Source organism: Talpa occidentalis, unplaced genomic scaffold (genome assembly GCF_014898055.3).
Source record: "Talpa occidentalis isolate TD23 unplaced genomic scaffold, MPIMG_talOcc4v2.1 talOcc4.5, whole genome shotgun sequence".
Lineage (NCBI taxonomy): Eukaryota > Metazoa > Chordata > Mammalia > Eulipotyphla > Talpidae > Talpa > Talpa occidentalis.
The window spans coordinates 101,535,186-101,551,075 of record NW_023604861.1 but is presented as its reverse complement, the minus strand read 5'-3'; the positions used below and the strand labels follow the sequence as shown (position 1 = coordinate 101,551,075).

The window sequence follows — 15,890 nt, the reverse complement described above, 5'->3', positions numbered from 1 at the left end:
ATAAAATATTAAAATTTTTAAAAAATGAATGGAATACTGGGATAACTGGTTATCTACAAACAAAAGGATGGATTATGACTCCCTACTTTACTCCATATATAGAAGTTAACTCAAAAGGGATCAAACATTGAAATGTTCTATGTATAGTTTTTACCTAAATGCTTAAAACTAAAAACTCTTAGAAGAAAATATAGGTATAAATATTCATGGTCTTAGGTTAGACAATGGTTTCTTAGATGTGATAGATCTAAGGCGCACACAATCACCAACAAGATTAATTGGATTTCATCAAACTTAAAACTATTGTGTGTTTAATACACACAATACATCATTACATCATTAAGTACATCATTAAGGAAGTGAAAAGACAACATACAGAACAGGGGAAATATTTGCAAATTATATGTCTGGTAAGGGTCTAGAATCCAAAATATGTAAGGAACATTTACAATTCAACAAAAACAATAAACAATCCATTTTTAAAAATTGGGTGAGGAATCTGAACAGATGTTTTTCTAAAGTACACATACAAATGGCCATGAAAAGTTCAAAATTTGAGTTATCAGGGAAATTCAAATGAAAAACACAATGAGATATCTCTTCCTATCCAGTAGATAACACACACACACACACACACACACACACACACACACACACTCTCACTATTAAGTGTATGTGAGGATGTGGCAACCTCATACATTACTGCTGAAAATGTTAAATGGTACAGCTGCTGTATAAAACAATGTGGCAGTTCCTCAAATGTGAGGTGCCATTTGACCGAGCAATTCTGCCACACGTTTATACTCAAGAGAATTAAAAAATATACATCCACTCAAAAACTTGAACATGAATGTTAGTAGCAGTGTTATTTATAATATCCAAAAAGTGGGGACTGTCCAAATATCCATCAGCTGACAAATATGACAAAAATGGAATGAAATACCAATACTTGTTAAAATATGGATGCTAAATGAAAGAAGCCAGGAACAAAAGACCATTTGTATGAAATGCCTAGAACAAGCAAACCTAGAGAGACAGAAAGTAGATTATCAGTTGCCAGGTTCTGGAGGGTGGGGGAAATGGGAAGTGACTGCTAATAGGTATGCAGTTTCTTTTGGGATGAGCAAATTAAATAGTATGACGGACAGTTTTGTAAAATAATAAAGCCCACTGGATTATACATTTTAAAAATGGTAAATTTTTTGTATGTGAATTATATACCAATAAAGTATGGACTTGAAATTAAGTAAATTATTTACAATTTATTTTTTTCTCATACTGTAGCACAGAAGGCCAAGGTGATTAGGGATGGTGGCAGAGATAGATGGAGTTACCAGTATAGTCTGACCAGAAGGAAATGAACACTCGGACACTGCATAAAAATGCTTGCTCCAGACATTTTTAATTAAGACACTCCTACTGTTAACACCACCCCATCTGGGTGCTACCTATAAGGTGACTCGGATTGTCACCTCTGACAATTAAAAAAGTGTCCGCTCCCAAACCTGCTGGAGATGGAGCTATCTTCGAGGGTGGAGTGCCTTTGAAAAAGGAGGCCTATGACTGGTGAGACTGGGCATTGCTGGGGACAGGAACCAAGCAGAAAGACTAGTTTGATGAGGTCATAGCCAAATGCAAAGGGCAGGAACAGAACACAAATGATGAGAAGCATAACCTTTACCATTATGTTTCTGCAAAAATCCGATGACCTTCTCCAGCACAGTGGTTTTGTCCATTTTCCGTGTGTTGCCAGGGAGCATGGAGCTAAGTTCTTTGATGAGCACATTGAACTGGTCCCGACGCTTCTTCTCAGACTTATTTCGAGAAGCTCTGTAAACACAAAATGCACAGATTATCGGAACATTCCACTTCATAAAGACTTCATTAGGAAATGGAGGTACTTCCTATCAGAGGGTATTCTATTGGGATCATCTTATCAAAACACTTCAGAGAAAGTAACATTCATCACATTTCAAAGCTGAGTAATGGGAACACAAAAATGTTTTGCTGGAGTCTTGGCCACACAGAAAGATTTAATAAGGAAGCTCTGACTCAGATGCAAAATCTTACATAGGTTGGCGCTGTCTTCAGGTGCTGCTCACTCTGTCTTTGCAGCACAAACAACATGCTGTTTATGAAGGTGGCTGCCTGCAGCCAGAGGGGTTCACGCTAACAGCCTTCTTTGGGCTCAAACTAGGTCCCCGCCCACCCAGAGCACCCAGCCTCTGGTGCCAAGTCATGAGGACTGGCTAAGTGTTCTAAGTATCCAGCAGAGAGCCAGGTCCTCCCAGACCACATGTCTTGGCTACTCCCCAGAGTGTTTCATGTTGTTGGGGAGACAAGACACCCCACATAAAACTATCTCTGAGCTGAGCCCAATCCAGGGCCCACATATGACAGGCCGCATGCACAGGGTTGTCAAGCTGCTAAGAGCAGCTGAACCTCTTCGAAAATGACATGAAAGAAACTTACATGAAAATTACTAAGTGGAAGAAACCAATCTGAGAGGCTATACATTGTGTGATTCCAACTATGTGATGTTCTGGAAAAGGCAAAACTATGGCAATTGTAAGGAGTTCAGTGGTTGCCAGCGGTGGAGGCAGGGGAGAGAAGAAATAGCTGCAGCACAGAGGGCTGTTAGGGCACTAAAACTGCTGTGTGAGGCATGCTAATGATGGAGACATGTCCCACATTTGTCCCACAGAATGTACCTCACCAAGAATGGAACCTAATGTAAAAACTGGACTCTGGGTGATAATGATATATCAGTGCAGGTTCATCAACTGTATCAAATGTATCACATTCCATTTGATAATGTGATGGGGATGTTGATCATGGGGGAGGCTATGATGTATACGGACAGGAGGTATGTGGGAAATCTCTGTACCTTTTGTTCAATTTTGCTCTAAACCTAAAACTGCTCTTTAGAAAAATTAGGCCATTAAAAAGTGACATACTACACTGCACACATATAGAAAGATTGGAGAGGAGCTTCTCGGCTTGAGGGGAAAGCCATCTCCCCCAAGCCACCAAGGCACCTCTGAGGAATCATAAGATGCTGAGAACTTGAATGGGGAAACCACAAGTGTGGGGACCACTCCACTAGCCAACCCATCCAGGACACCTGACCCTGGAAGTGGCCCTCACTCTCAGGAAGCTGGGGTGTCAAGGCCCAGAGTTGTCTCACAGTCACAAGGCCCAGACCCTCATGTACAGCTTATTCAAAGGAGAGATGGTGGGCTGGAAAAACTCAACCACCCCTCCCAAATTCACCCAGGACAGATTTGTTCTAGAAAATCAGCTCAGTGAGAGAGAATCCAGGGGCCACTGCTGCTGGGCAGGCCCTGGACCTGGGATCAAGTCCAGGGGAAACGAATCACTCCTGGGGAAACGAATCACTCATCAGGAAGCCACTGGTAATTATCCAGCAGGACACAGTGCTGGTGACTTACGACAACTCAACAAGTTCCCAGCACAAGGATGCACCGTTCCTGGGGAAGGTATCAGTAGCCATAGGTGTTCATATCAATAAAGACTCTGCTTCCCCAAACTGCCCTTGGAAACACAGGAACACATTCCAAATAGCCTTTCCGAGACGCCAAGGTGAATTAAGTCCTGTTTGCCTCTGCCTAATTACACACACCCTGACTTGATCTCAACACACCCATTTACAAAGAATCTTTGATGATTCTCTTTCAGTACGGGCTGTTTTCTGGTAATACCTGAGGTCTCCTTTAAAGCTTGCCTAAAGTGTATGGTCATGCTCCTCTTTCTAACTTTGCCTTACTCCTACTTCTTCTTGGATGTTTGGGAAGACCTGAAATTCTTAAGGGGTTTCTACAAAGGTCTGGCTCCTGGCTGGAGAAACTCTTCACATTTGTTCTCTTTCCCAGTTAGAGACTCACTGTAGGTGTATCAGCAAGATGCTGAGCTGCCTTTTTTTGCCTGTCCAGGGTAAAAAGCAGTGTTCAAACACATGGGAGAGAAGAAAGGAACCTTTTAACTTTCTGAGCGACTGTCTATGCATTATAAATAATTTTTTGGCCTAGATTTTAAAGAATGACATGCAACCTCCTTAGCCAAAAAAAGCTCTGTTCCTGTCCTAGTTTGCCCATTATAAATTATTTGTGAGCCGATAACACCCGGCTCATTATTACTCTGTTCTCTTCTTCAATGGGTGTAATGACAATGAACATGGCCTGGCAGAGAAGACGACGAAGACTTATATCATTAGTGACAGAAACACAAGCCTGTTTCTGTCAGCCTCTGCCTGGGACACACTATGGTGCCCACTGGAAATCGGTCATTGTCAGCTGGATCCGCAGCTCTGAGGCAAGAGAAAGAAAACGAGCATAGAATGACCTTATTTCCCATAAGGAGGGCAGTGGGCAGGTTCTGAAACCACCAACCATGAGGCACTGGGACAACAGGTTAGAAGACATTCAAACATCTTTTAAGGCATTATTGACAATGAGTTAAATTCATCCATGTTAAATGTAAGTTTGAGGGATTTGAGTAATTGTGTATTCACCACCTAAAACCAGAAATAACACAATATAACGCTATTCTCTCATCCTAAAAGGTTTGATTCTGTATCTTTTATTGTTGATCTTCTTCCCTTCACTACAGGAAACCAGTGAAGTGCTGTTGCCTTAGTTTTGCCTTTTCTGGAATCCTATAAATGGAATCAGACAGTATACAGTCTTGACTTCCATTTAGCATCCAATTTTTGAGACTTTCCCCTTTTTACATATATTAATCTTGCAATCCTTTTGACTGCCGACTAGTATTCCATTGCATGAGGATGCCATAACACTTGGGTTGTTTCTAGTGGGGGTATTAAGAATAATGCTATTATGAACATTCATATTTGTGTCTTTGTGTAGACATACACATTTATTTCTCATGGGCAAATACACATCCAAGAGAAGTGGAATTTCACTATGAAATTGCTGGGTTATCTGATAGAAGAATGTTTAATGTTATAAGACACTGCCATACTGTTACACAAGGTGGTTGAACCATTTTTACATTTTCACCAGCAGCATAAGACAACTCCACTTGCTCCACTTCGATACCAACACTTGGTAATGCCAGTCTTTTTTTCACTTTAGCCATTGTAGTATTATTTCTTTGTGATTTAGTGTGCATTTTTTGATAACTAGTGATGTGGAACACCTTTTCACATGCTTACTGTCCTTACATATTGCTTCTTCTGCAAAGTGTTTGTTCAAATCTTTTGCCTGTTTTCCAACCAGGCTGTCTGTTTTCTTATTGAGTTTGGGGGGGGGGGAGTGTTAGGAGGGGGTTAGGAGGGAGGGGTGGTACATGTGTGTGTTTTAAAAATATATTGCCACAAGCCTCACCCTTTGATTTTTGAATGCAGAGTTTGTAGAGCCCCAGGTTATCTCTTCTGAGGTCTGTCATGGTACCCAGACAACATCTACTGGGCACTTACAATGTAGAAGCAACTATTTGAAGTACTTTACATGTATTAATTCATCATTCCCATTTCACAGGTGATAAAGTCGAGACACTGAGTGCTTATATATCTCACTGACCAATGCCACAAGACCAGGAAGTCGTAGAGCACTAGGGTTCCTAGTCTGGGAAGCATTGCCTTCTACCTCCTTTTACAGCTTCCTCCAAAACCATCTATGTCAGGGTCTATTTTGGAGTTATACACCAGTGCTCTGGGAGAACAGAAATGAAAGTGACATACTGTGCTGTTTGAGTTTATAGCATAGAAACAAAACATACTCTCTGGAAAAATGGCACTACATTGCAAAGAGAATGATGGTGTTTGTGTTCCAGGAGGGATTCTGCAGAAAAACCAAAGAAAGATTTCATATCCAGCTCCTAAGCAGCCCCTCAACTTCCATGATCATCTGTTGTTGTTGGTATAGCTACACCTCACCAAATATTTCTGGTTTCCTTCTAGACAAAGTAGGACTGAATTTCTCTGCCCAAGAAGTAAGGGGTGGCCACAGGACTTGCTTTGGCAAGGAATGTAGGCACACCAGTCAAATGTCTTCTCCAAGTATAAGCTAAAGAGTTAGTATAAAATCTGTCAAATTCCTTTTCCCTGCTTTGGGAACGGAAGAGGTGAAGCCTCTCTCAGCCCAGGTCCCCGAGTGAGGATGTATTACAGCAAAAGTTCAGTCAACTTGTGATGAACAGGTAGGATTTATTGAGACTTGGGGAATGTTTGTTACAGCAGCCCAACAGCCGATCTGGATGGGAAGTGTGGGGATTGAGGCAGAAAGTCACACAGGGTATAAATCAGGGATCCCTTTTTTTCAGTGACTATGGACAGACCATGGAGGGGAAAACAATCAGGTCACCTTCCAGGCACCATATCTGGCAGCACAAGGGCTTCCTACACTTCTGGCTTGAGGGTTCCCCAGGTAGAAGCAATTATATCCTTGTTCTATATCCTTACATTAGCCCCTTCTGTGCACGAGACATCCCACCAAGTAACATGGGGAAGTCAAAATGACCAGGTCTTGACACCCAACTCAAAAAAACTTAGAGTCTAGAGGAAGAGATGGAACTCACATGTTAAGAGCTCTTGCACAAGGTGCAATGTGATACGGGTGAGGTGAGAGGTTGAAACATATGGCTAAGGGAATTCATGAAGGAAAGAATTGGTCGTGAGAAGTAGGCAGAGAAGCCCTTAGGGAGGTGCCTTGAGCGGTGAATGGCAGGTCACCCATGGATAGCTGTAGGAAGAGCTGAGTGGTCGAGTCTGACAGAAGAGTTGGGGGCAGGTGGGAGGCTAGAGAGTAGATAAGAAGAGCAAGGCCAACCACAGCGTCTGCAAAGCCAGACCAGGAATCTTGTCTCAGCCACTGGATGAGTCTGGGACAAGGTGTTGATAGCTAGTCTGAGGAAAATGGGCTGAGGCATCAGAGAAAGGGCAAGAGGGATTCAATATAGGGGAAGTGAGCAGGGTCGGGAAGGAGAGGCAAGGATGCCCTGTATGGCCTCTGTTCACCACCACTAACCAAAACCGCAGTAAAAAGTTGCAGAGCAGATGAAGCGGGTGCAAGGCAAAGAAGTTCTGTCTAGAACAAACGAATGATTTGTACTCTAAAATTAACATCCAGGGGGCCTCCCCGGTGGCGCAGTGGTTGAGCGCTGGGTTCCCAAGCTGCCCGCAGCCTCTGCAGCGCCAGTTCGATCCCCGGCTGCTCCCCGGCCACCGGAGGAGGGTCCCACATGGCGCGCAGACCTCTCCTGCCGCCCGCTGCTCCCCTCAGCAGTGTACTTCGGTCCTTCTGCCTGCTCTGCTCCCCGCTCTGGCTCTGGTGAATTCTCTCACCCTCCCGCACTTCTGACTGTACCCGGTGCTTGTATAAATAAATAAATAAATAAATATTAAAAAGGAAAAAAAAGAGATGGCGAGCATTAAAAAAAAATAATAAAAATAAAATTAACATCCAAGAAACTTTTTCTTTTGGGCATAGCTCTATAAATGTTAGCACATGTATAAATTTATGAAACCATCATCACAATCAAGAGAACAGTTCCCTCCCAAACTCCCTCATTCTCTCCAAACGTGTCACCCTTAGCAACCCCTGTTGTGTTCTCCATCACTACTCTCTTTTCAAGAATGTCTTAGAAATACAAGCATGCAGTATGTAGCCTTTTGGACTTGGCATCTTCTACTGTGCCCAAGGCCTCTGAGATTCACCCTGGTGTGTCCATCAATACCTTATGCATTACTTCTGAAGTGTTTTCTATTGCATGGTTAAGTGTCAGCACTATGAAGCAATCCGCAGCTACTACAGCATGAGACCGATCCCCAGCCAGGGATGTGACCCACATAGCATAGCAGACCTCTCCTGTCTCACCCACTGCTCCCTTCAGCAGTGTATTTCAGTCAATCCACCTGTTCTGCTCCCCACTCTGTCTCTGGTGAATCCTCTCACTTGCCCCCCATACCTCTGGCCTGCACCCCAGCTCTTGCATGCATAAATAAATCTCTTTTTAAAAATACCATAAATAAATAAAATAACAATACCATAAAATGGATGAATGGATGAAGGAAGTTATTTTCAGTGTTTATGAATATGGCTGCTGTAAACATTTGTGTACAGGTTTTTATGTGAACACTTTTTCAGTTCTCTGAAGTAAGTAACCTGGGAGGGGGATAGCTGGATCATACGGAAAGTGTATATTTAACTTTATAAGAAACCGCTAAACTGTTTTCCAGAGCGGCTGTACCATGTACCATTTTATCTTCTCGCCAGCAATGCATGAGAGATCCAGATGTTCCACATCCTCAAGGGTGTTCACATTGTCAATACCTTTTATTTTAGCTAATCTAAGAGATGCGCAGTACTCTCGTAGGGGTTTCAATTTGTGTCTTCCTAATGGCTAATGACATTGAACATCTTTTCATGTACTCTTTTGCCATCTGTACATATTCTTTGGTGAAGCAGCTAGTTATGTCTTCTGCTTAATTTTAAATTGGATTGTTTGTTTCCTCACTACTGAGTTTTAAGACTTCTTTGATTATTCTGTTACAAGTCCTTTGCTGGATATGTGATTTGCCAGTATTTTCTCCCAGCCTGTCTTTTCATTCTCTTAAAAAGCACTGTTTTTCCTTTAGAGATTTTGCTTTTGGTGTTACTATCTCTTTTTTTTTTTGAAGATTTATTTATTTTTATACAAGAGCTGGGGTACAGGCCAGAGGCACAGGAGGGTGAGAGGATTCACCAGAGACAGAGTGGGGGGCAGAACAGGCAGACCGACGAAATACACTGCTGAGGGGAGCAGTGGACGCGACAGGAGAGGTCTGTCGTGCCATGTGGGACCCTCTCCGGCCGGCCAGGATCCAACCTGCGCTGCAGAGGTTGCGGACAGCTTCACAGCGCTACGCTCAACACTGTGCCACGGGGTGGAGGCAGGGGGGGCTGGTGTTACCATTTCTAGGAATCCTTTGCTTAACTCAGGCCACAGAGATTTCTCCTGTTTTTTTTTTTTTTTTTTAAGAATTTTATAATTTTAAACATTTTACATTACACTTATGACCCATTTTGACTTAGTTATTTTTATTATAGGTAAGGTTTAGGCTAAAGTTTGTTGGTCCAATTGTTCCAATTCTGTTGAAAAGACATTTCCTCATTGTATTACCTTTGTAAGAAATTAACTGTTCACATTTATGAAGCTCTACTTCTGGATTCTGGATTCTCTATTTTGTTCTATTGACCTATGGATCACCAACCCTCCGTTGATATTATACAACTCTGATTGCTGGAGCTAGAAGTAAATCTTAAAATTGGATGATGCGATTCACCCAAGTTTATTCTTCTTTTTTAAAAATTATTTTGGTTATTGTAGTTTCTCTGCTTTTCTATTACATTTTACAATCAACTTGTCTGTATTTTTAAAAATTTCTGCTGGGATGTTGATGAAAATGATTTTAAATCTATGGACCAAGGTGAGGAAAACTGGAATTTACTCTGTTGAGTCTTCCAATATATAAACATGTCTCTCCATTGATTTAGATCTTCCTTTATTTCTATTTAGATCATTTTACAGTTTTTACATATATATATATATATATCCCATACATGTTGATATTTGTATTTTGTATCCTATGTATTTCATTCTTTTAGACTGATTACTAATGGTACTGTGTTTTTAATATCAGTTTCTAAATAGTTCGTTGTTAGCCTAAAGAAAGAATATTTGTGTGTGTTGCCACTGTTAAATTCATTTATTAGTAATACACATATATATTTAATTTATTTCTGGTAGGTCTCTTGGGATGTTCTCTACACACAATCATGTGATCTGAGTATAAGGGAATTACTGTTTCTTTTTTCTAATCAATATGCATTTATTTTTCTTATCTTTTTGCTCTGGTTAGGTTGCAGGATAATGTTGAACAGGAGTGGTAAGACCAGATACCCTTGCCTTATTCCTGACATTAGGGGGAAAACATTTGGTCTTTTGCAGTTAAGTATATTAGCTATAGGTTTTATGTAAATGCCCTTTATAAGGTTACAGAAATTCCTTCCTACTCTTAGTTTGTTGATTTATATCATGAATATAAGTGAATTATGTCAAATTCTTTTTCTGCATCAATTAATATGATCTTGTGGTTTTTATTTTTCTTCTTTAGTCTGCTAACTTGGTGACTGACATGGATAGGTTTTCAGATGTATAGTCTTGCATTCCCTGGATAAAACTCCATTTAGACATGATCATATTTGGATATGATTCACTAATGTTCTGTTGAGGATTTTTGCATCTATTTTCATGAAAAATATTGGTTTCTTGTGTTGTCTTTTTCTGGGTAATGCCGGGTAAGTTGAGAAGTATTTCCTACTCTTCACCTTTCTGGAGGAGACTATGTAAAACTGGTAAATATTTCTTCCTTTAGTATTTGGTGATATTCAATAGGATCATCTGGATTTGGAAATTCTTTCTTTCAGAAAGTTTTTTTTTTTTAAAGATTTATTTATTTATGCATACAAGAGCTAGGGTACAGGCCAGAGATGCCGGGGGAGGGGGAGGGGTGAGAGGATTCACCAGAGACAGAGTGGGGAGCAGAACAGGCAGACTGACTGAAACACACTGCTGAGGGGAGCAGTGGGCGAGATAGGAGAGGTCTGCTGCGCCATGTGGGTTGCTCCCTGGCCAGCCAGGGATCGAACTTGTGCTGCAGAGGCTGAGGATTGCTTCATAGTGTGGTGCTTAACCCCTTGCACCACCAGGGAGGCCCTCAGAAAGATTTTATTGCAAATTCAACTACTTTATTTAGATTATTTCATCTTGTATGAGTTTTGGTAGTTTATGGTTTTGAGTAATTGGTATGTCTAAGTTCCTGAATTTACATGGATGCAGTTGTTCACAGTAATCATTCATGGGACTTTTAATGTCTGAGAAGTAGGCAGTGATATCTCCTTTTTGATTCTTGCTATTGGTAATTTGTGTGTTTTTATTTTTTCATTTTTGCGATATGCTTGCCAATTTTATTGATTTTAAAAAAAACACCTTTGGCCTATTGGTGTTTCTTTCCTATTATGTTTCTGTTTTGAAACTTACTGACTTTTGTTTTTACAGCTATTACTTTCATTCTTCTTTATATATTGAGGTTGTTTGCATTTATGTTTCTAATTATATGCGATGAATCAGGAATGAAGACAGAATCAATGAAAAGAAGAAAAAAACTGGCATCATGAGTGGGCTCTTCCTTTTAATTCCCTTCACCTGCAGACTGGTGGGGTTGGAAAATATCTTCAGTTTAAACTCTTCAGCATGCACTGGGAAACTATCCACCTAACCAACTTCCATACCAGGTGCTTTTCCTGATGTTTAATCCCAAGGCTGCCATCTTTTATACTGGCCCCAATAAGTCTAGTTCTGTTAATGGAGTAAATAGAACATGCTGATGGGAGAAAATAGAAGAGGCTCTCAGAATCAAATGCAGTGAAAGCGAAGGAAATCAAAAGCTTCCCAATAAAGTTGGAAAGCCATGGCCAGAACTGGTGATGGAAGCACTAGTGGGCTCCCCGCGCTGTCAAGAGCAGCTGGGGTTTTGAAAGATAGGTATAATAATAAGTATGCGAGCAGTATGCAGTTCCATGAAGAGTGGCTTTTTAGCCATGGAGGGTCTCTGTGGTAAGGAGCCAAAGGCATTTTACAAGCATGTTATTTTCATATTCTTGATCACCACTGCAGTGGCTGGGGTAGCAGGAGAATCGGCAAGGTCCAGTTTAGCTAAAGGAAAATTAGACAAGTTACCAGATGTGAGTTCTCATCCTGATTCTGCCACTTATGCCAGGCAAGAGTGAGCAAGATATTCCCACCTCCACTCTACGAGTCTCTCCCCATTGAAAGGTGAGTTCTAATTCCTTTTCACTTGCATATAGGTTGACTGGGCTCAGTTACTGGCTCCTATAGAACAGACAGCAGAAACGACACTGACTGACTTCCAAGATTAGGTAGTTAGAGGATATACTGCTCCCTGCCCCACTCCACACTCACACTGCTCCGCCCCCTGCTTGCTCCCTCATGACCCCATCCTTGAGCCCAGATGTGTGATGTTACATATGGAAAGCAGAGGTCCCAGCAGATAGCCAACATCACCAGCTAGCCATGGGAATAAGTGTGTCTTTGCATAGTTCTGACCCACCACTTCTGACCCACCCACAGACCAGGGACAAGGTTCCCAGTTAAGTCCTACCCCTAAGGATCCATAGCAAAGTAAATGTCTTCGCTTTAACCCTACAGGTTTTGGGGTTGTTTGTTAAGCAACAGCAGATAGCCAGGAGAGTTAATGCCTAAATATAGGCCCATCAATGCCCACAGTTTCTTCCAGACAGGGAATTCTGGTATATTCCAACTGGGCTAACTAGTTCCACATCACAGGATGAGAAAGAAACTGATAGGGTACAGAACTATGCCTCCTAAATCTGAGTTTTATAAACTGAGCGGCTTATCAGATTAGGTCTAATGCCAGAAACAGAATGTGGTTGTAGAAGGAACTCAAATTTCTTATAGAGTTCAAACATATTAAGTCAGAGCCGACTTCAATGTCTGGAGAGGCAACAATGACATCCAAAACCCAGGGGCGAGACATCAATTTTAAATATCTGCATTAAGACAATTCCAGCCACGAAAGATGATGGCTATCTGTAGGTGGGATGATTATAAATTATCTTACCTATTTTGTTAGATATTTCAGTATTTTTCAAATGTTTTTTTGACATACTTTGTATGTAAGAAAATGCACAAAAGTGATGGGAATTAAGCTGATACATCTATTGCATAAGACAGCATTGGGCCATGAAATGTCATGAACTATTTGGAGAAGGGGGAAGGACCATAGCTACAGAAGGTTATTTTGTTGTTACTATTTTTTTCCAAGATACCATTTTTAAAATGTAGGATTATATAAAATTGAAGCTATTTTTGCTTGTTTATTTACTAATTGCAGTCTTAGCACCTTTATTGTGCTACAGAGCCCTGAATCTTTCCAAAGGGGAGAAACAAATACTTCAAACTTGTTTTGGGGGTGTTTTCCGGGACTGGTGTTATTCAGAATGCATCTTGGGGAACTGGTGAGTTAAGGTCAGGACTGCCCTACGAGTCCAGGCGTGGGTCCTCAGGGCAGGCCTACATCTCACTTCCAAAATGTGGGCAGCCTCCCTGCACACCAAGACAGTGGCATTTGAGGTGCTGCTGAGCTCAGGAGCCTCTAGCAGCTCCTGAAAAGGCTTCTTTTAGGTGTGTGACCATTCCCTCCTTCTTCTCATCACCAGGAGCAAGTAGGATCAGGTTGGTGCTGCCCCCATTTCATGGAGAGCTTTGGAAACTCAGAATGGTTCCTAGAGCAGAGGCTGATGAAGCACTTGGGTGGGGGGTGGGGGGCTGTTCTTTTCTCCTCAGACAGAATGGGGGCATCTTACTCTTAACTTGAGTTATCAGAAAATGCGGAGGCTCAAATGAGAAGCCGGCCTAATTTTCTGTGCTCCTCACTTAGCAGTTACACAGGGAGAATTTCACTGGAACATAGTCCTTAGGAACTTGTCACCAAAATTCTGAAAGCAATATTAAGCCTTTTGTGAAGAATGGCAGTGTTTCCAAGACTTCTGATGATCCTTTCTCAATTTAAAATTTATTGAAATTGTGGAAAGGGTTTTTGTTTTTTTTAAAGATTTATTTTATTTATTTATGTATACAAGAACTGGGGTGTAGACCAGAGGTGTGGGGTGGGGGGTGTGAGGATTCACCAGAGACAGAGTCGGGAGCAGAACAGGTGGATGGGATGAAATACATTGCTGAGGGGGGCAGCAGGTGAGACAGGAGAGGTCTGCTGTGCCATCTGGGTTAGTTCCCTGGCCAGGGATTGAACTCATGCTGCAGTGGCTGGCCACAACTCGATAGTGCTGAGATTTAACCCATTACGCTATCAGGGAGGCCCTAGAAAGAGTTTTTAATAAATAGTCCTTTGCCTCCAATGTCCCTAGAGAGATGTCTGGGTCTCCCTGAGTGAAGATATTCCCAAGTTTCTGAGTTTTCTAAGCACACATTTCTTCTTTTGACAATTCTTAGACAACTAAAGGAACCCACCAGGGGAAAAGCCATAAATCCCAAGCAGAAGGAGGGCCCTATTTACTGCTGTTTACTGGGCCACAGTAAGAATTAGCATTCTCCCTGCAAATACAGTTCTACTTTCCTCTTTGTTTTGAATACAGAATCACTCATCTGGAAATTACAGGGTAACATAAATGAATCGTGTATCCTGTTACCTCTATATTTTCACTATTCCTGCTGCTGCCTTAATCACTAAATAAAACAAACAAAAAATAAGCCTCCAAAATGTCTCTCTGCCATTTTCCCCCTGTGCTGGAGCTTTCCATGATTGTGATGTACATAAAACTCAATCAAGAGCCTATGAAAGAAAATCACAGCAAAATTAGCACCCCAGACCCCAGCTGGGAACATCAACACATACTGCATACAGTCATACTCTGTCATTCTGCACAGTGCCCACACACAGGGGCATTAGCAAGGTGCTCACCTGGAGCCCAAGTCCTCCAAGTTGGTATGATCTTTGTGGACTGGACTGGCCATTCCTTTCAGACCTACAGAATGTGTATCCAGATACACCAAACAATGAAATAAGGTCACCTCCCCTCTCAACCATGTTACCCTGCACAAAGGAGCACCTGGCTGAGAAGGGAACGTTCACAGATTCTCATCATCATCCCAGCGATGGGCAACACAGACCCTGCAGACATTGTTCTTTTTCCTGTACGCTTGCTTGTGTGAACCCGGACATAATTTGTCTAAAACCTCATTGAAGGCAGGGTAAGCCATGTATCCTTTTTACATCTTCCACTTGCTTACCACATTAATTTATTGACAGGTTCTTGCAAACTGCAACTTTAAAAGAAATGGCACATAACTGACTCAGGTCCTCAAATAAGTTTGATGTCAGGCAGGAGTGTTTTATCCTCATAGACACAACAAAATGACATCGACTGGAATTTATTCTTTGAGGATTTATGGTACTTAGCTAACAATACTAGGTTGTCAGTGTTGAGGGGGGGTGGGGGGTGTAAGGGAATGGTCCCTGTCATTCGTCCCTGGAACTACACCTGAGGGTCTAGAAGCAACAACCAGCCTCTGAATGGCTCAAGTTTTTCCATCTTCAGCATCTACTCCTGCAAAAATTGCACATATAGACTCCCTCTTTGTTGTGTTGCAACTTCTCCCTTTCTCCTGAACCATTTTATCCATGTTTAGATGTAGGATTTGGGTCAGGGTAATAAAATAGGCTAGCTTGTGTTTCAGACCCAGCATTCACTCAAGAACCCCAAGAATGGCTATTGTTACCTACACTATTGATCCTTATTAACAAAATGCTCCCAACTCAACATTCATCCTCTTTCCTTCAATGAAAATACTGAGCGTAATGGAAGCAGAACTACACAGCTGATAAAAGAAAATGTAATTTTAATTAATGCTGATGAACTATTCATTTAATATGCGTTAAATGAGGAGGTTACACAAAAGTTCTTTTCTGAGTGCTCAGTTCTATCAAGAAATGGAGTGAGCCATATTTCACAATACCACAGTGACAGAAACTTGTTTTTGTAGCAAAGCGAGGATTCCTACCAGCACTTTCTGTCCCACCCCTGGGGCATGTGAGGAATCAAAAGGAGCAACTTTCATTTACTGAATGTCAAGAAAAGTAATTAAGAGACTTAACTTTAGAAACTGATGAACTAGAATCCCTGCCCGCCTCTGACTGGCTGTGTGATCCCTAAGCCTTAGGTTTCTAACTGCCTTATGGGTCATGTGTCAAGGGGATATTGTGAGGATGAGAGAGTTAATGTATGCAAAACGAGCAGGCACACAGGGAC

At 41.6% G+C, this 15,890-nt stretch overlaps 1 protein-coding gene across 3 annotated transcripts in view; it reads right to left on the bottom strand.

Moving 5' to 3' along the window:
• The window catches only part of NPAS2 (neuronal PAS domain protein 2), a 152,124-nt gene that overhangs the window by 67,832 nt on the left and 68,402 nt on the right, over nucleotides 1-15,890 (bottom strand). For all 3 annotated transcript variants that reach the window (XM_054701909.1, XM_037527976.1, XM_037527973.2), the window contains one exon: nucleotides 1,682-1,830. In XM_054701909.1, the coding sequence (XP_054557884.1) occupies nucleotides 1,682-1,830 (149 nt within the window). The remainder of the gene's footprint in view (nucleotides 1-1,681; nucleotides 1,831-15,890) is intronic.